General features: G+C 40.1%; 3 protein-coding genes across 4 annotated transcripts in view; all 3 read right to left on the reverse strand.

Moving 5' to 3' along the window:
- Positions 1–576: 576 nt before the first annotated feature.
- LOC135731060 (histamine N-methyltransferase-like) lies at positions 577–6817 on the reverse strand. The gene is made up of 7 exons (XM_065249029.2): positions 6640–6817; positions 3738–3882; positions 3591–3643; positions 3358–3465; positions 3098–3228; positions 1733–1826; positions 577–1522 (listed from the first exon to the last, which is right to left on the reverse strand). Exons 1-7 carry the CDS (start codon positions 6668–6670, stop codon positions 1167–1169), a joined length of 918 nt encoding a protein of 305 aa, XP_065105101.1. The 5' UTR covers positions 6671–6817; the 3' UTR covers positions 577–1166.
- Positions 6818–9748: 2931 nt separating this feature from the next.
- Positions 9749–19076, reverse strand: LOC135731061 (histamine N-methyltransferase-like). Its single transcript, XM_065249031.2, has 8 exons — positions 19020–19076; positions 18256–18343; positions 12157–12209; positions 12012–12064; positions 11781–11888; positions 11521–11651; positions 11186–11279; positions 9749–10877 (listed from the first exon to the last, which is right to left on the reverse strand). The coding sequence occupies exons 2-8, from the start codon at positions 18337–18339 to the stop codon at positions 10528–10530; spliced, it is 873 nt and encodes a 290-aa protein (XP_065105103.1). The 5' UTR covers positions 18340–18343; positions 19020–19076; the 3' UTR covers positions 9749–10527.
- Positions 19077–20275: 1199 nt separating this feature from the next.
- Positions 20276–22734, reverse strand: part of thsd7ba (thrombospondin, type I, domain containing 7Ba) — a 259565-nt gene continuing 257106 nt past the window's right edge. The window contains exons 29-30 of one of the 2 annotated variants that reach the window (XR_012335112.1): positions 21595–22612; positions 20276–21518 (exon numbers count right to left, since the gene is read on the reverse strand). Coding sequence is in view for 1 of the 2 variants with exons in the window: in XM_065292788.2 (XP_065148860.2) it covers positions 22531–22612 (82 nt within the window). In the remaining variant the exon portion in view is untranslated. Of the gene's footprint in view, positions 22613–22734 lie in introns of both variants that reach the window. The other variant, XM_065292788.2, reaches the window with a different exon arrangement.

Raw genomic sequence — 22734 nt, forward strand, 5'->3', positions numbered from 1 at the left:
CAACTGCCTAATACTATGTAGATCCCCCTTTTGCCACCAAAACAGCCCTGACCCATCGAGGCATGGACTCCCCTAGACCTTTTCATCAAAATCAGCATTCCCTTTTTCAGCAATATTAGCTACAGTAGCTCGTCAGTTTAATCGCACCACATAGGCCATGCATTTGCTACCCACATGCATCATTGAGCCTTGGCCGCCCATGACCCTGTCGCCAGTTCACCGCTTTTCCTTCCTTGCACCACTTTTGATAGGTACTGACTAGGGCTAGGCAAATAAAAACTCCTGCGATTCTTATGCGTATCTCATTAGTAAAGCTGGTTCGGTGATTAGTAGTAAATTCCCATCACCTGCTTTCAGATGGAGCGGCATTTACTACACACAGCCATATTTTACAGAGAAGCTAGGCAAAATCGCATAGATTATCGGAGTCGATTTTCCTTGATTATGAACGTGATTTTACCTAGCTTTGGCCCTTGTCAAAGTTGTTCAGATCCTTACACTTGCCCATTTTTCCTAATGCATCAACAAAAAGTGAGATACTCAAGCTTACTGTATGTTTAAGTGGTTTACCTCAATTTATTTGATTTCATTGTTATGTGGAACAGAAACCGATTTTTACAATAATACTTACTGTATGTAAAAATAAAGGCAATGCTATTTCAAAGACCTATCATAGGCAACAACAAAAATAACTCTTTAATTGTATTATTAAATGCACGTATCTTTAATGTACTGTACAGCTTAAGCCAACCTTAGTCCTGTCTGGTTTTAAACAATAGCCCACAATACCACAACTAGTCACCAAGCAAACAATACATAATGTTTCATTATAAAGTATGTCATAGTAAACTCACTCTATGAGCTTCTCAGTTAATAAGTCATTACACATTTGTACTTTGCTACCGAGGCACATTTTTATCTGTTTTGCCAAGTAATCTATAATTCCCATAGACCTTTATTTAAATGAAAATGTGTGTGTACATTATGATGGCCAAGCTATGCAATTGCTGTTTGTTATGTTTAATATGTTAGGATAAGCCAGACCACCATATTTCTCGTATAGAAATTCTAAATGTAAAAATACAGTACACATTCTGCTGCACTGGCATGAAACTGAATGCCAAAAGTCCTTTGAAGGTCAGGTCAGATATTAAGGAGTCATGGGGCTACGGCTCAACCACTAAGACTTCCAGGTTATTGTTGAAAATTATCCTGCCGTCCACCTCTTTACTGCAGTCTGGATGTTTCAGTAAGTCCAGCACTCCTTTCTTCAGGTGCTCAGGAGCATTCTTACTAAACTCCATTACCTCAGTTAGGAAATCCAGCAGCAGTTCTCCGACCTCATCTCCCTCTGTGAAACACTCTGTGATGTCCATATGGGACTGAAGCACATAATTAGTGTATGGGATGTCCTTGGTATCCAAGAAGGTCTTTATATCTCCAGTAGTGACACACTGGCTGATCTCAGTGTTACAGAGAGCAGCTCTGTAGGTCCTCCATAATTTCCCCCATCCACTCTCACCTATGCACACACAGGACTTTGTTACCTTACATCCTTTGACACATCATAAAGACACATCAGTATGTCTCAATCACACTTTAACGTTTTAAATGTGTCTCTTATCTTAGGACACTGCTCCATGCCAAAGACCCAGGTTTGTCAGGTTAGTGATTAGATGATCTGATTTAAATGTATACACATAAGAGAGTCTGTGTACTTCTGAGCATTTACCTGACACCAGAATGATTAAGAGTTTTCCATCTTTATCTAAGAGACTCCGGAAAAATGAGACAGTGGCCTCTGGATCTTTCACATAATACAGCATCTGTTTAACACAAAATTATGTTAATAACCTACCAACACAACAAATCATGTTTGACTGATTTGCAGCCAACAGTCTGATACCACAGTGAAAATCAGTTTGTTTGTTTATTTATTTTTTATCTCTGGCTATATTAAACAGTTTATCCATACACAAGTTAAAGGCGGGGTGCACAATCTCTGAAAGCCAATGTTGATATTTGAAATCACCTAAACAAACACGCCTCTACCCCAACAGAATCTGGACCTTCTTTTGATAGACCCGCCCCACACATACGCAACCACTGCTGATTGGCTAAGCTAAGTGTGTTTTGGTACTCGGCCAGAAAAAAATCACGCACCCCGCCTTTAATCCACTAACATTGATCTATACACACATTGGAGGAGGAGCAATTTGACATCTCCAATTCACCTAACCTGCATGTCTTTGGACTGTGGAAAGAAACCCCGATATAAACCCACGCTGACACAGGTTGAACATGCCAGTGAAAATCTGTGGCTTAAAATCAAATTTAAAACTCAATATAAACAGAATAAAATATTTATGACCAAGATTCTGTACTATTTAAAGTGCTAGACAGATCCAATGTCGAAAATGACCTGTTTTACAGTATGAAGCTGTTCATCAATGTAAACAATGTGCAAAGTAGTTAAACCAAAAAGTGCAACCAAAATAAAGTTATTGGCTTCTAAAGTAGAAAGTCGACTCTAAACCACGTTTTCGAGTCATATTAGCTGTGGCCCAGTTAGTTTACATACTTGCTTACATGAGTGTAAAAATGTTAGTGTCTGTCGTCGTTTTTATTATTTAGGGATTAATGATGAATGATGTGTATTGATGTTGGTTTTAAAACTCTAATGTTTTGTCAATACTAGGTCAATGCATGTTTCACTATTGCAGACTGTGCAGAGACTGTCAGTTGACCAATCAAAGCAGATTAGGCTACCAAAAGTTGAGATTAAATCTTTAAACGGCTTTGCATGTAATATTATTAATAATATAAAACTTTTTTTTTTTTTGACCTTGTATGCATCTAAACATGTTGTTGGGGAGCTTAGAAATTGGACCTGACTGGCACTTTAAAGCTTCTTGGTTCCAATGATGTGCATAATAGAGTATTGAAACATTCTGTGATAATAGCAACCAGGGAACAAACCAAATATTAGAAAAGACTAAAAATCGTTTTTGTCAATTTTCAATTCCACTTTAAACTCAAACTGAACATTTTATTTTTAATAAAATTATTTTGAACCCCACTGTTGGTATCTTATAACCTGTATCAAGTGAATGAAGTCCATCTTTTTCCCAAGGTTTATCTCCTGCCAGTGTTTTTCAAATTCTGAAGCTGTCATCTTATTCCACGTGAAGTTAATATAATCAAGATTTGGCGTTTTTGACACCAGAACTAAACAGAAAAACAGCATGAATATCTTTTTGTTACAATACATCAGTTTGAAGAATCAGTACAAGTAGAGATTGTCTATATTATGAGCTCAGTCAATATTAACATGATGGTTAAAATAATAACCAGTACCTTTATACTTGTGTAGCATGTCAGTGCTCGGTTCCACCACTTCATTGTCGACTCTGACATGTGGATGTTTCATGTGTAGCTGTGCTAGCATCTCTAAATCAATCTCACCTAAAAAATAACATGAAATGTGTAAATGAAGAAGTAAATGGAAACTCTGCAAGGTATAAATATAATGTAAAATGATCATATAAACCAAATGTATTAAAATATAAATCAATAAAAGTATACTGTACCTGCTCCACTCCCTACTCCCATTACATTAAAAACGGGCCGTCCTCCACCAATGCTGAGGAGATACATTATATTACAATATTATATCTGGACATTTTTGACATGCCACAAAAATAAGATATGACATTATATAAAAAATAAGACATCACCTTCCCAGTATGTCTGGTAGAGTATTATGGATGAAGTCCTGCATACATTTGTGCTCTGATGAGCGATCCAGAAAGAGTTCAAATGATTTGAGGTATCTTGAATAATCTTCAACAAGTGATCTTAATGGAGCTGCCATGGTCCTTGCTAAATGAAACATGCAAGTGGTGTTTTTAAAATGATCAAATGAGATAAAAACTCAATAACCAGACAAAATCAGAAAACCCCACTAGTTTACTGTACGCATTTCATGTGGCCTATTTACTGATATTGACTTGAAGGGATTTTAGGGTTAGAGCAGGACATTTTATTACATGAAGATTTAAGTTGAGTTTATTTAGCTGTGTCCCAATTCAAAGGCTGCGACCTTCTAAGGACGTATTTTAAGACCGATTGCGTCACAGCAGCGCGACTTAAGGCCGGTAAGGCCGTCCCAATTCAAAGGATGCTTAGAATGAAGCCTCAAAATGCGTCCTCATTTCTCCGCGCTGTTAAGGATTGAACCGGGGGGGCAGGGTTTCATATTTTATTGAAGCAGCCCTGGGCACCGCCATTAGCTAGCGGACCCCCACCTGCTCTTAGCATTCCATTGACTCCCATTCATTTTGGCGTCACTTTGCCAGTGAATAACTTTACATCTGAGGCGTTTAAAGACTCAATTTGTGCATCAATTATTTCTAAAGAAACACGAAAATGTATAAAAGGCTCCATTACCTTGTATCTTACGTTATGGCCCAGTAGAAGCAGTTTTAGTAAAACTATGCTAACGATTGCGTCATAACCATGCGACTCTCTGTCGCACAGTAGAGAAATTACCGTATGGACAGGAGGAGAAGCGCATGTAGAATATGGCGTACTGGCGTTAAACTTTAAAATAAATAAATACTATGCAAAATGACAAAGTAATTAATCAGAATACTAAATATACTTAATACAAAATGTACTCCTGTTCACGCTCGCCGTTTCTGCAAGATTCGGTGGGTGATTCAGATTTCTCTTGGCACAGCTATTAGAAGACTTACAAGTGTCAGACAGGTTGCTCACGTCACCAAGCTCAGTTTGAGTCTGCGCAGTACGCTCGACCCCCCGGAAGTGTGAGCTTCTAATTGCCTTCACTGGTCTCCGTTGAATCCAACGGGGTCGCTGTGTCCATTTCTTTTACTGTCTATGGACTGCATGGGCTTAGATTTAGGGTGGGACGCTAGGGACATGTCCCTACCAATATTCAGGGAAGACTGAATTGTCCCTAGCAATAATTTCGACCCAACAATTAATCTGTATTTATATATAACCACTGATGTCCGTCTTATTCAAGTGTTTTCTATTTTTTACTTATTATATATTTTTTCAGGAATCATTTAAATGAGATTAGACATCTTTTGCAATCCTGTTCTGTAAAAATAATGCTCTATGTGGTACACAAACGGTTAACAGCTTTCGTTCTCTGCAATGCCCGTCTCCGTAACTCACATCGCTAATATGATTGGATTAGCATTTCTTGAGTCCCGCCTCTCTAACGCACATCACTTTATGATGGGCTTGTATTTACTCGCTACGTGTGATAGGATCGTTTCACTTTGTACAACGCGCCAAAGTTCACTCAAGACGCGCGTGATTATTCGGGCGACAGGTAAGTGAGGAAGAAAGTATTATTATACCCACTGTAACTGTTTCATGCACAAAAAAAGTGGTGTCACATAATGATTTAAGGACAGTGTTTTCACCAATACACGACAATCCCATGTTAACCTGATGAGTTGTAAACTTGTGTCAACCTTTTATAAATGGGGTGGCAAGGTTATTTAGGGGGTCCCCAATACATGAAAGAAAAAAAACTGTGGTCATTCATTACTTGCACAGATGTACATAATGCAAGGTTGCATTTTATACTTAAACTATTTCTTTCACACTGATTAACTGTCTGTTAATGAAAAGAAGATTTAATGTGAACTACAGAAACGTTAATAAACGTTGTTCAGGAAACATCATGATATACATACCTAGTTCAACACTGGTTTTTTTCTGGCAAAATTAAGTTAAGAATTATATATTAATTGCATATTTTTCAATGTTATAAAGTAAATATGGATTCATATATGTTACAATGTGATTTTCTTTTTTTTGACAAAGACTTAAACAGTTACTGTTTATTAGGCTCTAGGACATAACAAATTGTTTATTATAGTACATTAAATTTGGGATGTCACCGGGGGTGGCGAGTCAGATGTCAGAGTAAAGTGCATACTGAGTTGTCTGTTGTTTATGTCAAGTAAACGGTGATAAACAGTTTTTGCAATGCGACCATTTTATTTATGTCCCCACCAATGCCAGAATCAAACCTACGCCCTTGATGGATTGAACGAATGGATCCTTAACAGCCGAGTATATCCCAAGAGTCATTGCGCGTCTGCAACGGCTGCATATAATGGGTGGATATCCTAAAATAAACAATTAAAACCTTTATTAAATAAAAGTGTATTTATCAGAAAACATTTTTTCTTGTCACTGTTTTAGTATTATAAGTTATGTTTTGTGTTAATAATATTCTTTTTATGTTGCGTATATTTATAAAGTTGATTAATTTGGTAAATACTGTTGAATAGTTTAATATACATAAACGTGTCATATTTCTAAAATAAATTAATAATTTTTCTGATGTCATATTTATTTTAATAAGTCAGAAACCTGCAGCTGGGCGCGTGCAGCTGGTGACGCTAATTATGGGTCCTCCGAAGGTTAGACCGTCTCATTTCAGTTCTCTTCGCGAACATCTGAGGCTTCCACCTTGAAAGACCGAGTGCTCACCTTTTAAGGTCGAATGCTCATAAGGTTGCAGCCCTTGAATTGGGACACAGCTAGTGTTGATTGCACTCGTCCCTTCCCTTTTATACATATTCTACTCACAAGATGTCATATAAACAGGTGCTTCATTCATAAAGTCTTTGATCTCGGCAGAAGATACAGTAAGTCCAGACTAGATCAACGTATTTTTCGTCATTATATTTACCAGCAGGTTAATTTAAAGCGTGACTCATTATGATTATTTTACGGACAATATTTGATTGGTAGTGATGCACTGAAGTCGGTCTGATAATAAAAATAAACGAGCAGAAGCCCAACAGCTTACCTTTACTTTTCTCCGTTTAATGCGTGACGATATGAAACACAGCGCATCCACGCAGCTCTTCAGCCCCGCCCACCCACGTTAATCTCGCCACTCTCTTAAAGCAACACTGTCAAACAAGAAAAAGACAGACATTTACAGTGTATAACCTATGAAATCTCTTCAAATCTTTGTGTTTCTTTGATATTTATGTCGGGAAGTGCTGTAACACGTTTAGTTTAACGGAATCAAACCATGTATTTCAAAACTACTGTATTAGCAAACTCAGTGTAATATTCATAATTTTATTACACATCAGCTACAAATATCATTATAAATTTAGTTTTACAATTTACCAATCATCTGTATAAATTAGTTTTTAGTACATAAACTTTTTTCTTCTTCCTAATATTATTGTATAGAAACACATACAAGACTGCTACTGGTAATGTGTAGATTTATATTATTTTTATTAAATTGTTAATCAGTTTACTTGTTAAAAATAATTGTAATATCAAGAACTAAAGGATGAAAATGATTTGTGCAACTAATACCACTTTGCATTGGCTTGTTCCTTTACTTTACTAATAAATATTTTACTAAGCAACATTTTGGTTAAAAAAATGTGTATTTTTTACAGATAAAATCCATAGTTATTAAAGTGGCACCACTCAGATTTCTATGAGAAAGTTTACCCTGCAAGACAGTTCACTGCTGTGTGAATACACAGAGGCCATTTTTGTGAAACTTAGCCATTGTTAAATCAATTTTTCACTTCTAGTGAGAATAACATTGACCGAAGGAAGACTAAAAATGCAGTTAACCTGCTTGTACTTACAATATCTGCCTTTATATTTAAACACTGTGTGCTATGAGAGAGAATTTATTTATACAGTGAGAAATATTAATTCAGACACAAGGCTTGTTCAGTCTCTGCTTCTGTTTACTTAATCATCTTAAAATAGCGCAATATTTTATTATTATTTTCTACAGTGATCTTTATGTTATTAACATCCCTTTATAAAAAAGCATAAAGCACACTGTATTTCAGTGTTTTACACTAATTTATTTGATTAAATTGTTATGTGGAACAGAAACAGATAAATGCTGACCGACTCAAGCATGGGCGGACTGGGACAAAAAAATCAGCCCTGGCATTTTGGACCAGACCGGCCCCTCATTAGATATGCACACATTTTCAGTCTTTTTGGTCTCTTGAATGTGTATACCAACCCTGAGATAAAACAAGGTTAAACCTGAGGCTTTGACTCTCTCACTAAGTTTTAAATCATTATCGAGAACAAATTAATTTACTGAAAGCTACCAGAACAGTCAAAAAGTGTAACCAAAGGTGTGGACAGACTTGGTTAACATGAGAAGGAAACACAGGTCTATTTATGGATACACTGTTTTTGGATATATACTGTCCAAAATCAAAGCTAATTTTGTCTAAACAAAATGGAACAAATGAAACATACTCACAAAATCTCTTTGTGAAAAAAAAAAAAAAAAAAAAAAAAATCAAACCAAAATATATATATATTTTTTTAAATCATGGATTTGCTAACTGTCTGTATGTTTTAATATAATGATGCATTTTCTGTAATTCAGCTTTGAAACAATATGCATTCACTTTACAAATGCTCAAACGTTGGCTGCGTCCTCATGAGGCATTGACTTCAGAGGCATGAAGGCAGCTCAGAGAAATGCTTTTGGACACACTTCAAAGGCAGCGTGTTTGAAATATAAACAGAGGCACCTTTGTGATAACTAATAACATATTTGAAAACTACAATACTAATTTCTCACTAGAAATGCAAGTAAAAGGTGTAAAAAGGGAAAATATCCATTTATTTACACTAAATTTGTGCTCCAGCACTAAATCAGGCTCGACCAATCACGTTCCCCATGCGCACCCATGAATAGAATTGTGGGACAAGATCTCAGGAGTCAGGAAGTAAACCTAACACTGGATTTGGACATGCCTTGAAACCTCCCTGTCCCTCCACAGTAAACCCTGTCCGGGAAACTGCCTCTAAATCGATGCAAATAAACATAAAGATTCTTGGATTTAATATTGTGCATAATACAGTATGTAATTTGAATGGCACCAGGATGCACTGGAAAGAAGGCAAGCGGGCGGAAGCAGTGTGATGCTTTGGGCAATGTTCTGCTGGGAAACCTTGGGTCCTGCCATATAAGTGGACCTTACTTTAACGCGTACCACCTACCTAAGCATCGTTGCAGACCATGTACACCCTTTCATGGAAATAGTATTCCCTGATGGGATTCCAGCAGGATAATGCGCCCCGCCACAAAGCAGAAATGGTTTGAAGAACACAACTACAAGTTTAAGGTGTTGACTTGGCCTCCAAATTCCTTAGATCTCAATCCAATCGAGCATCCTTGTGAAGCTTACTTTGATGCGTACCACCTACCTGAGCATTGTTGCAGACCACGTACACCCTTTCATGGAAACGATATTCCGATGGGATTGGCCTCTTTCAACAGGATAATCCGCCCCGCCACAAAGCAGAAATGGTTTGAAGAACACAAGGTGTTAACTTGGCCTCCAAATTCCTCAGATCTCAATCCAATCGAGCATCTGTGGGATGTCCTGGACAAACAAGTCCAATCAATGGAGGCCCCACCTTGCAACTTACAGGACTGCTAACGTCTTTATACCACAGCAGCACACCTTCAGAGGTCTAGTGGAGTGCATGCCTTGAGGGGTCAGGGTTGATTTGGTGGCAAAAGGCGACCTACACAATATTTGGCAGGTGGTCATAATGTTATGGCTGGTGTGTGTGTGTGTGTGTGTGTGTGTGGCTATTTTGATACTACACATAAAGGTAATATGTTACTGTTGTATGTGTGGTAAGAGATTGCATAAAGCAAGCTTACTTTTTAGTGGTTTACCCCATTTTTATTTCATTGTTACATGGAACAGAAACAGAGAAAAGCTGACCGAATCAAGACAATATTCATGTTATTTTTTACAATAATACTGTATAAATTAAGGCAGTGCTATTTCAAAGACCTATGATAGCTAAACAACAAGAATAAAAAAAACCTAACAAAGAATCAACTATTTCATTGTAGTTTTAAATGCATTTATCTTTAAAATGTACCATATAGCTTAAACCAACCTTTGTCCTGCCTGGTTAGGTTATAAACTCCTTACCAAATCCAAGAGTAAAATCATATTCTCAGTTAATAAGTCATTACACACATTTGTACTTTGCTACTGAGGCACATTTTTGTCTGTTTTGTCAAGTAATCTATAAAAGTAATTTTATTAGACCTTTATTTAAATGAAAATATGTGTGTACATTATGAGGCCTAAGCTATTAAATTACTGTTTATTATGTTTTACGAGGCGGTTTCCTGGACAAGGCTTATCCTAGTCCTGAGTTTAATTTTAACATTTACCAGTGACATTAGTGTAGTGTTTTTTGTATGGTATGTTTGTAAAAACTTCTTAAATGATCTAATATAAACAAGGCCTAGTCCTGGATTAACCTAAACTCTATCCAGGAAACCGCCCCTATATGTTATGATAAGCCAGACCACCATATTTCTAGTAGAGAAATTCAAAATGGAAAAATACAGTACACATTCTGCACTGGCATGAAATTGAATGCCAAAATTCCTTTGGAGGTCAGGTCAGATATTAAGGAGTCATGGGGCTACAGCCCAACCACTAAGGCTTCCAGGTTATTGTTGAACATTATCCTGCCGTCCACCTCTTTACTGCAGTCTGGATGTCTCAGTAAGTCCAGCACTCCTTTCTTCAGGTGCTCAGGAGCGTTCTTACTGAACTCTACCACATGAGTTAGGAAATCCAACAGCAGTTCTCCAACCTCATCTCCCTCTGTGAAACACTCTGTGATGTCTATATGGGACTGAAGCACATATTTACTGTATGGGATGTCCTTGGTATCTAAGGTCTTTATATCTCCCGTAGTGACACACTGGATCTCAGTGTTACCGAGAGAAGCTCTGTAGGTCCTCCATAATTTTCGCCATCCGCTCTCACCTATGCACACACAGGACTTTGTTAATAACTAGGAGGTCAGAGAGACCCAACCAGAAAAAAGTAAAAAATTAGTGGAATGCAATTGTACATGCAATCATTTTTATAAATCTTTACAATTACTTACACATCCTTTGACACAACTTAAATATGCATCAGTACAGTATGTCTCAATCACACTTCAAAGTTTTAAATGTGTCTCTTATCTTAGTACACTGCTCCATGCCACTGACCCAGATCTCTCAGTATAGTGATTGGATGATCTGATCTAAATGTGTACACATAAGAGAGTCTGTGTACTGAGCATTTACCTGACACAAGAATGATTAAGAGTTTTCCATCTTTTTCTAACAGACTCTGGAAAAATGAGACAGTGGCCTCTGGATCTTTCACATAATACAGCATCTGTTTAACACATAAAATAAACACAATACAATTTTTATGACTGCAAATCATTAAGATTCTGTACTAACTATTCAAAACTCCTTGGTTCCAATGGTAATACAGTATGTACCAGGGAACAAATCAAATAAAAATATTTTTTTATTTATTTATTTTTTATTACATACTTTATACTCCATTTGTTATGCTGAATGTTGAATTTTTTATCAAATTATTTTAAACCCCACTGTTGGTATCTTATAACCTGTATCAAGTGAATGAAGTCCATCTTTTTCCCAAGGTTTTTCTCCTGCCAGTGTTTTTCAAATTCTGAAGCTGTCATCTTATTCCACGTGAAGTTAATATAATCAAGATTTGGCGTTTTTGACACCAGAACTAAACAGAAAACCAGCATGAATATCTTTTTGTTACAATACATCAGTTTGAAGAATCAGTACAAGTAGAGATTGTCTATATTATGAGCTCAGTCAATATTAACATTATGGGTAAAATAATAACTAGTACCTTTATACTTGTGTAACATGTCAGTGCTCGGTTCCACCACTTCATTGTTAACTTTGACTTGTGGATGTTTCATGTGTAGCTGTGCTAATATCTCTAAATCAATCTCACCTAAAAATTACACGAAATGTGTAAATGAAGGAGTAAATGGAATCATGTAAAATGAAAATATAAATCAAATGTATTAAAATATAAATAAATAAAAATACACTTGTTACTAAAAGTATACTGTACCTGCCCCACTCCCTACTCCCATTACATTAAAAACGGGCCGTCCTCCACCAATGCTGAGGAGAGACATTATATTACAATATTATATCTGGACATTTTTGAAATGCCACAAAAATAGATATGACATTATATAAAAATAAGACATCACCTTCCCAGTATGTCTGGTAGAGTATTATGGATGAAGTCCTGCATACATTGGTGCTCTGTGTCAGGAAACGGACTCAGAGTCAAGTGCAAGTTAAATAGTTTATTTAGAAAAATATAGAAAACAGGAGAGCAAGTCACTGGTAGATCCACACACGGCGTACACCCGTTGACTCACTCCGATGGAAACACTACTGTGGGAATGAATCACTCCCACAGTAGGGGAGAGTGAGTCGGCGCTACACAATAATTCAGTACAGATCCAAAGGAAGAGAGAGCCACCCACGCGCTCCGTCGAGAACGCCAGCACTGTCACCACACGCAACAGAGGGATGAAACACGCCGCCCTGAAGGTGGATGACAGGCGGAGATGGAAGTCCAAGTTCTCAGACGGATAATCCACTGTGTAATCCAGATGTAGAAGGACCACCCGGAAACCACTGGTCACCGCCTAAAAACGAAGCGAACCAGCGGTTCCGAGAAACAACAGTAGTTAGAGTCAATATAATCCACAAGGTAAAATGGGTGAACTCCACTCACGGGTGATGATGCAAACCGGAGAGAGGGAGACAGCTGGTATACCGCCTAGAAACGAAGCGAACCAGCTGTATCGAGAGACAAACAAAGTCAGTATAATCCAATGCTCCTACAAGCGAGCGGTCCGGGTGAAGACGCGTCCCCGAACGCCGAAACCAAACCTGGGGTAACAAAGGAGAAGACAGAGAGCGACTGACAAGACAAGGCAGGGCAGCAGGACTGTGATAAAACAATGAGCGCGCAACAAAGGACAGGACTACGTGCAATATAAAGGGAAAGGTAAACGAGACACCACCGGTGAACAATCAACTGAAACAAGGGGGCGGAGTTAGTGAACACACGAGGAACCGGCACCACAGGTAAACAACACACACACACAGATCACACAGCCATCGATCACCCAGCAGTCATGACAGTAGCCCCCCCTCCACGACCGGCACCAGACGAACCGGGGGACTCACCCTGTCGCCGACGGAGGTCCTCGATCAGCCCAGGATCCAGCAAATCCCGACCCGGAACCCAGCTCCTCTCATCAGGACCGTATCCTTCCCAATCCACTAAATACTGAAATTCTCTGCCCCTGCGGCGGGAGTCTAGTAACCTCTTAACAGTGTAGACAGGGGCACCATCCACTAGACGAGGGGCGGGGGGATTGGGGGCAGAGACAGGGGGGTTATAGCGAGCAAACATCACAGGTTTAACCTTGGATACATGAAAAACAGGGTGAACCCGACCAAGAGAAAGGGGTAACTTAAGCTTAATCGTCACCGGATTAATGACCTTAGAAATACTGTATGGCCCAATGAATCTCGGAGCCAGCTTACGAGAAGGCTCACGGAGAGACAGATCCTTGGTAGAAAGCCATACCTTTTGACCACAAACGTAACGGGGTGGAGGTCGCCGATGACGATCAGCTGCAGCTTTGGTTCGTCTGGAATTAGATAATAACAGTGTCTTAGCTCTCCTCCAGGTGCGTCTGCACCTGCGTACGAAAGCTAACGCAGACGGAACCGCTGCCTCGGGCTCCTGTGATGGAAACAGGGGAGGTTGATAACCGATGGAAAGTTCAAACGGGGACAAATTGGTAGACGTAACGGGAAGAGAATTATGAGAATACTCAACCCACGGGAGCTGATCGCACCAGGAATTCGGATATTGTGACGACAGACAGCGGAGCGTTCTACCGAGATCCTGATTAGCCCGTTCGCATTGCCCATTGGTCTGCGGGTGATAACCAGAAGACAAGCTGGCCGTGGCGCCAATTTGTCTACAAAACTCCTGCCAAAAACGAGAGATGAACTGAGGACCCCTATCTGACACTACGTCAGTCGGAATACCATGTAACCGAAAAACGTGATTAATCAAAACCTGAGCCATCTCTTTTGCAGAAGGTAGCTTGGGCAGGGGAATGAAATGAACCGCCTTCGAAAAACGATCCACCACAGTTAGAACAACAGTGTTACCATTAGATGCCGGTAAGCCGGTGACAAAATCAAGAGCTATATGAGACCAGGGGCGGGAGGGCACGGGCAAAGATTTAAGCAGACCAGCGGGTGGTAAATTAGATGCTTTATTACGAGCACAAACCGAACAGGCTAATACAAACTGTCTGACGTCAGTGGACATAGAAGGCCACCAAAAACGCTGACGGACGGCAGCCAACGTTCTCCGAATACCTGGATGGCCGACAAATTTGGACTCGTGACCCCACTGGATGACATCGGAACGTAACCGCTCAGGAACCCATAGGCGACCCGCTGGACACCCCTCCGGAACTTCCCCCTCCCGGCCGGCCTCTCTCACCCGCTGTTCGATTCCCCATACGAGGGCGCCGACCACCCTCCCCTCCGGGAGAATGGTCTCCGTCCTCTCCGAATCGGACTTTTCGAACAGACGGGAGAGAGCATCAGGTTTGGTATTTTTCGAGCCAGGCCGGTACGAGAGGGTGAAGTTGAAACGATCAAAGAAGAGTGCCCAACGAGCCTGCCTAGATGTTAGTCTTCTGGCCGAACGGATATATTCAAGATTCTTATGATCCGTCCAGACCAGAAAGGGCTCCGAGGTTCCCTCCAACCAGTGACGCCATTCACCCAAAGCGAGTCTAACCGCCAACAGCTCCCGATTCCCTATGTCGTAATTACGTTCTGCTGGGTTTAACCGGTGAGAGAAAAAAGCACACGGATGTACTTTCCCATCAATAGACGATCGCTGTGATAAGACGGCGCCTACCCCGACATCAGATGCATCCACTTCCACTATAAATTGTTTAGCCGGATCGGGAATAGAGAGGACAGGCGCAGAGATGAACCGGGATTTTAACACATCAAAGGCCTCCTGAGCCTCTCTACTCCAACTGAAACATACATTAGGTGAAGTGAGAGCGGTGAGAGGCTTAGCGATCTGACCAAAATTTCTGATGAAACGCCGATAAAAATTGGCGAACCCCAGAAATCGCTGAAGCTCCTTCCGAGTGTCGGGTACTGGCCAATCGGCAACCGTCTTAACCTTAGCGGGATCGGGACGAATTTCTCCCTCGGCAATGACAAAACCCAGAAACGAAACCGACTCTTTGTGGAACTCGCACTTCTCCGCCTTAACGAATAGCTGATTCTCTAATAGCCGTTGTAAAACCATGCGAACGTGCTGAGTGTGTATCTGCATGGAGGGAGAAAAGATGAGAATGTCATCGAGATACACAAAGACAAATCTGTTAATCATGTCACCCAGCACTTCATTGACCATGGTCTGGAAGACAGCTGGAGCGTTACAAAGACCGAACGGCAGAACGGAATATTCCCAGTGTCCAGAAGGTGTATTAAAGGCTGTCTTCCACTCATCGCCCTCTCTAATACGTACCAAATGATAAGCGTTGCGCAGATCTAATTTGGTAAATACGCGCGCTCCCTGTAATAACTCGAATGCTGATGACATTAAAGGCAAGGGGTACTTATTCTTAACAGTAATGTCATTCAGCCCTCGATAATCAATGCACGGACGAAGAGACCCGTCTTTCTTTTTTACAAAGAAAAATCCAGCACCAGCTGGAGACGAGGAGCGGCGAATGAGACCGGCTTTAAGAGCGTCATTAATGTATTTATCCATAGCCTCTCTTTCTGGTTTAGCTAGGGAAAATATGCGACCCTTAGGCGGAGAAGTGTTGGGAAGTAGTTTAATCTCGCAATCATACGACCGATGAGGAGGCAGAGAAGTAGCCCGGGACTTACTGAAAACCTGATACAGATCTGAGTACTCCGCCGGGACCCCTGAGAGATCGATAGCCGGGACCTGCGAGACAGAACAAGAGACAAGAGAGGGAGCAGGACCAAGACAAGAAACATAACACGAAGACTTCCATGATAACACAACATTGTTCTGCCAATCAACGTGAGGATTATGTTTGGATAGCCAGTCATGACCTAAAATGACTGGCGATTGTGAATCCTCTAAGATGTAAAATTCAATCTCCTCACGATGATTGCCAGAAACAAACAAACTCACAGGGGGTGTGCGGTGCGTGATCACAGCCATATGCTGGCCCTTCAATGTCCAGGCAGACAAAGGAGAGGAGAGAGGGATGAATGGAATACCCCAGGACTTGGCCAACCCAGCATCCAAAAGACACGCCTCCGCACCGGAATCCAGCAACGCCTGTGACGAGAAAGAGTTAATCATGACAGGTAGTGTGGTGCTGCTTACGGGAGATTTAAATGACGATGCGCCCACCGAGACTCCCAGGTTCATCGGCGGGCGTGAGCTTTTACCGGACAGGTGGCCGCCAGATGCCCCGGCTTGCCACAATACAAACAGAGGCCATTAGATAGCCGACGACTTCTCTCTCCAGCAGAAATTCGGAACTTGCCCAGCTGCATAGGCTCCTCGGAGGGCGTCTCTGAAGCGATCTCCCCTGGTTCTGACATCAGGTGGCGAAATGAGCGACGCAGATCTCTCTGCCGATGGCGAGACTCGACCCTCAGAGCCAGATCGATGGCAGCTTCCAGGGACGTGGGTGGCTCCCTCAGTGCAATCTCGTCTTGAATACCTGGCGTGAGACCCTCGAGGAACTGTGCTCTTAATGCCGCGTCATTCCAGTTGCAGCAAATAGCGAGCGTTTTGAATCGTATGGCGAAATCTGTCACAGAGTCATTACGTTGCCGTAATCTCACCAACTCAGCCGCTGCCATGTCTCCCTTGAGTGAGCGGTCAAACAGTTTTAACATCTCCTCCTCGAGAGCCTCAAATGAAAAAGTAAAAGGAGCTTTAGCCCCCCAGGCGGCCATACCCCAGTCTCTCGCCCTTCCAGTGAGTAATGTCAGGACATAGGCCACCTTGGAAGTGGATGAAGAAAATCGACGGGGCTGGAGCGCGAAGACGAGAGAGCACTGCTGTAAAAAGGGTCTGCAGGTGTTGGGATCGCCATTGTAGGTGGGGGGTGTAGCCGTGTGTGGCTCCCGTTCAAATGAAGCGGCTTCCCCGGATGAGGTTGAGGCTTCATGGCGAGGAGTCACTTGGTCCAAGCGATTGCTGAGCTCTTTCAGTTGCTCAGACAGGATGCTGAAATCTCTGGCAGCAGCAGACAATAACGACGAATGTTGGTCGATGGCCGCCCCCTGCTGGTGAAGGGCGGTCTGTACCTCCAGACTCTCTAAACTTGCTGACTCCATTTTTGGCGCGCTCATCTGTCAGGAAACGGACTCAGAGTCAAGTGCAAGTTAAATAGTTTATTTAGAAAAATATAGAAAACAGGAGAGCAAGTCACTGGTAGATCCACACACGGCGTACACCCGTTGACTCACTCCGATGGAAACACTACTGTGGGAATGAATCACTCCCACAGTAGGGGAGAGTGAGTCGGCGCTACACAATAATTCAGTACAGATCCAAAGGAAGAGAGAGCCACCCACGCGCTCCGTCGAGAACGCCAGCACTGTCACCACACGCAACAGAGGGATGAAACACGCCGCCCTGAAGGTGGATGACAGGCGGAGATGGAAGTCCAAGTTCTCAGACGGATAATCCACTGTGTAATCCAGATGTAGAAGGACCACCCGGAAACCACTGGTCACCGCCTAAAAACGAAGCGAACCAGCGGTTCCGAGAAACAACAGTAGTTAGAGTCAATATAATCCACAAGGTAAAATGGGTGAACTCCACTCACGGGTGATGATGCAAACCGGAGAGAGGGAGACAGCTGGTATACCGCCTAGAAACGAAGCGAACCAGCTGTATCGAGAGACAAACAAAGTCAGTATAATCCAATGCTCCTACAAGCGAGCGGTCCGGGTGAAGACGCGTCCCCGAACGCCGAAACCAAACCTGGGGTAACAAAGGAGAAGACAGAGAGCGACTGACAAGACAAGGCAGGGCAGCAGGACTGTGATAAAACAATGAGCGCGCAACAAAGGACAGGACTACGTGCAATATAAAGGGAAAGGTAAACGAGACACCACCGGTGAACAATCAACTGAAACAAGGGGCGGAGTTAGTGAACACACGAGGAACCGGCACCACAGGTAAACAACACACACACACAGATCACACAGCCATCGATCACCCAGCAGTCATGACACTCTGATGAGCGATCCAGAAAGAGTTCAAATGATTTGAGGTATCTTGAAGTATCTTCAGCAAGTGATCTAAATGGAGCTGCCATGGTCCTTGCCAAATGAAACATACAAGTCATGTTTTAAATGATCAAATGAGATAAAAACTCAATAATCAGACAAAATCAGAAAAACTCACTAGTTTAGATTACGCATTTCATGTGTCCTATTAATTGATATTGACCTGAAGGGTTTTTAGGTTTAGAGCAGGACATTTTATTAAATAAACATTTTAGACATGTTTTATTAAAATATTTACATCAAAATGTATCAAAAACTAAATTGTTTTAAACACACTTGCATGAGAATTCTTGCATAAAACATTTCATAATAAATAATATAATGTTTTTAATAAAATAAGCATTATGGGGCGGTTTCTCGAACAGAGATTATCTTGAGCCAGGACTAGGCCTCAGTTAAATTAGGAAATATACAAAATTTTAACAAACGTTCCTTACTAAAAACATTACTTTTGTGCACTCACAAGATGTCATATAAACAGGTGCTTCATTCTATTAAAAACTTTGATCTCGACAGGATATCTTACAGTATTTTACCTCCGAGTCCGACTAGATCAGTGTTTTTCGTCATTACATTTACCAGCAGGTTAATTGAAGCGTGACCCATTGTGACTATTTTAACTGTTTGATTATTTTACGGACACTATGTGATTGACAGTGATGCACTGTAGTCGGTCTTAACATTAAACGATTAGAAGCGCAAAACTTACCTTTACTTTCCTCCGTTAAATAATGCGTGACAGTATTGAACCCAGCGCATCCACACAGCTCTTCAGCCCCGCCACGCCCACGTGAACCTCGCCACTCTCTTAAAATCAATAGTCAAACAAGATAAAGAAAGACATTTACAGTGTAACATATAACCAACTCTTTTCCAAACTTTGTGTTTCTTTGACATTTATAAATATTCTAATTAGCTGTATAAATTACTTTCAAGTAGCTTAGAAAATGAATTTGTTCATCAGACCTACTTGTAGAAAAGAACTGTAATATCAAAGGACGAAAATGATTTGAGTGGCTAATACCAATTTGCCCTGGTTTGGGCATTTACTAAGCAAATATTCTTTTATTTTTCTGTAAAAAATATTAATTTTTTTCTACAGAAGCCAAGGTTACCACTCAGATTTCTTCAAGACGAGGAAGGAAGCTCATTTCTGCCCTCTTGTGTTTTTAATGTCACATCACAACTAGTATTTGGAAGTTTAACACATTACAGTTATGACACAATGAATATAAATTTAAAATAAAATTTTAAGAAAATAAACTTGAAATAATGTAATGAACTAATGATAAAATGTAATAAACTAATAAAATAAACGTATAGTCTACACACACACTAATAAACAATTTATGTATTTCCTTGTTCATTCCTGTTCCTTAATAGGCTACATCTTTCTAAAATTGCATCTAAAATGTTTTTGAGATCCTAAGACCTGGATGTGCACATAAGTGGACATCACATTTTTTTGTTGCTTGCACCATAATACTTAATTCTGTGTGTTTATGGAACCTGTTGTACACAAATGTGAACAATTACACTGCTTCATGTTCAAAGAAAAATATTTGGTTATTATATTTATTGGTTCTTTTTAACCCCAAAATAGCTAGAAATCTGAAGAAAGACAAACCAAAGCTCGGGTCTTTGGAGGTTGAATAACACTTATAAAGTCAGAACACACAGAGTTATTACTTATTTGGTCATAGTTTAAATATAAAAATGCTTTGCTTGTGTCATGAATTTAAAGTTTATATGACCAGTGATGGTAATAACAAGCAGAAATTTCAATGATCTTTAATCTGTTTCTTACAATTTCCATAATACAAGAAACACAAAGCAATTTACCTGCTTCCTATCTCAGTCAGTTTGATCATGTCAGACTGTTATACTGATTTGGCTACTGGTGGATAGAAAATTAAGATTTAAGAAGAAACTAGTAATTTTTGGAAGCCCGCAAAGAATTATGGGAAATACATTTTTCTGGAGTATTATTAGGGCTTAATGGATAAATTAAAGCTGACAGAATGGCATCATCCAGACATGTGTCCCCTAGGTACCACTGCCAAAGCCATTTAAATTCATCTCATCCTTGAACAGAAATGACAGGCTTTACTAATAAAAACTGATTGAACAAAAGATTTCAATGATTAAACATAATGGAGTGTAAGTATGTGATGGGCAGCACTTTGTGGACAATTGCAAAAGACTTTGGCAATAAGCAATACAGTAATACATTGAACAGAATTATATTTTAGCTATATATTATAAATTATATTTTAAGTGTGTTTGTCATCTCAATCTTGCTTAATCTTTTTTATGATGGGTCCTAAACATTAAATCTCTGATGCAGTAATGCTTTAACAAATAATTCATAAGAATCATTTCCCACCGAGTATCACAATTTATTAGCATTTTCGTTCAACTCTTGAAGTACACACAAAAATACTATTTAAAGTAAAAGTAAATTCTTTACAGGCAACTGTATATAGTGCTGAGAGCATACTGAACATATTAGAAGAAGCCATGTAAACAAGTCTGTTTTAAGGGGCAACAAATCAAAACAAAGAAATAAATAAACAAAGTCAAACTAACAAAACACACCGCTGACTAGAAGAAAATTTCCATAAAAATGCAAGGCCACTTTGGAATAATCCAGTGTATGACAAAATCAATCCGGCATGCACACGCACATTTGGGATTTAGATACATATATTGCCATTTCTCCGCTGGGTAAAAAACTGATATGAGCTATACACATTTTAAGTTCTCATAACGGTGAAGTAATTTAGAAATACAGCAAGATATTTGATTTAATTATTCCAGAGGCAGCAAAATCTTTCTAATGAATATCAAGATCATACCGGAAACGATTGAGGAAGTGTAACCAGACTGAACTTACAAACAATACGGAAAACAGAAGCAAATGTCATGACACAACTTGGGTAAGGTTGCAAGAAAGATGCTGTATCACCATATAAAGAAAATAAGAAACTGATGTGCATGTATGTATTAAAAAAAATCACAGCATGTACATTCTTTAAAAAAATATTTATAAACCTGATGTGGTGAAGTCAGGGCTTAATTACCTGATAATGAGGATGACAAAATAAAATAAAAAATACTTTAGTTTTCTTTTCACAAGGGAATACAAGGAGATAAGGGAACCTTCATACTGGCCGTCTTGAAACAGACAATCAAGACAAATACGCACCTGCAAGAACAAAAAGTCCTTAATGCAAAAACAGCAAAAAATCTCAAACACTTTTATTAAAATACAGAATCAGCACCTGAACTCTCTTCTGCAAATGACAAACATTCGTAATGATGATCGCTCCTCTCTCTCTTCCAGTATAATGCTCATGCAGACTTTACATAAACGCATTGGTCCAGTGTATCTGTGCTACAGTAAATGAGTTCCTCTAACCGCAGGACACTGTGGGAAGCTGCTTCGGAAACCCATCTGTGCGTCACAGGGACACAGTTCATTATCCGCTGGTCTCAGAACAACTTCATCAATTTTTCAGTTGCTAGACGGAGGTTAAAGGTCAAACGGAGCTGGGCGGTGGAACCACAGGGGCTGATCGTCACCAGACCTCTCAGTATAAATAAGCTGTGTTTTGGTTTACTGTATGGCTCACACACACATATACACACACACACATTCAGAGGCATTCTACAATGAAAACAACAGTTTACAGCAGTCCTTTGCATCACGATGAAAAACACTAGAAAATCTGTTTCAACACAAATGAGGAAACAAAAGAATGACAAAAGCACTAATATAGTGCATAACACATCAGTCGTTTCATTCACCTTCTCTATTAATGAAAAAGCCACTTCCAGAATTTGCTGAATGTGACTGATGCGCTAACATCAAATGCCCTTCTGCTGTATTTTTTTTTATCTTTTTCAAGATATATGAAAAAAACAGGGCAAGAAAATGTCAAAGTCCTCCATCTGTTCTGTGGAATGTCAGCTGGGTCTTGTACTCTCTTTGAATGTCATGATTTTTCCATATGATCACTGATCCGAAGCCGTCATTGTCGTCATCTTGCGGTCTTGCGCACAAGTTTCGTGCCTGCTGCAGATTTCGAGATTGAAACGTCTTCTTGTGTCTGTCCATTCAAGAGGATTCCTCTTTGTTATTTTTGGAGTGATGAACATTTTGAAATGTTACAAGTAGTTCAGCTTGTGCTTCGAAAGTACATTCGCAGAGAGCTCGATCACATGTCCACATCTCCATCATAGGCCAGAGTCAGGGGCTTCTGGGGTGGAGATGCACTTTTGCTTTGCTTGGGTAGTTTGCTGTGATATAGATCAGAAAAAAAACAAATGCATTCAGTGTAGTTCTCAACTGTACCACTTGATGGAAGCAGCGTGCCACCATGAAAGGCTTAAAGGGAAAGTTTACCTCAAAATAAAAATAG

Source organism: Paramisgurnus dabryanus, chromosome 15 (genome assembly GCF_030506205.2).
Source record: "Paramisgurnus dabryanus chromosome 15, PD_genome_1.1, whole genome shotgun sequence".
NCBI lineage: Eukaryota > Metazoa > Chordata > Actinopteri > Cypriniformes > Cobitidae > Paramisgurnus > Paramisgurnus dabryanus.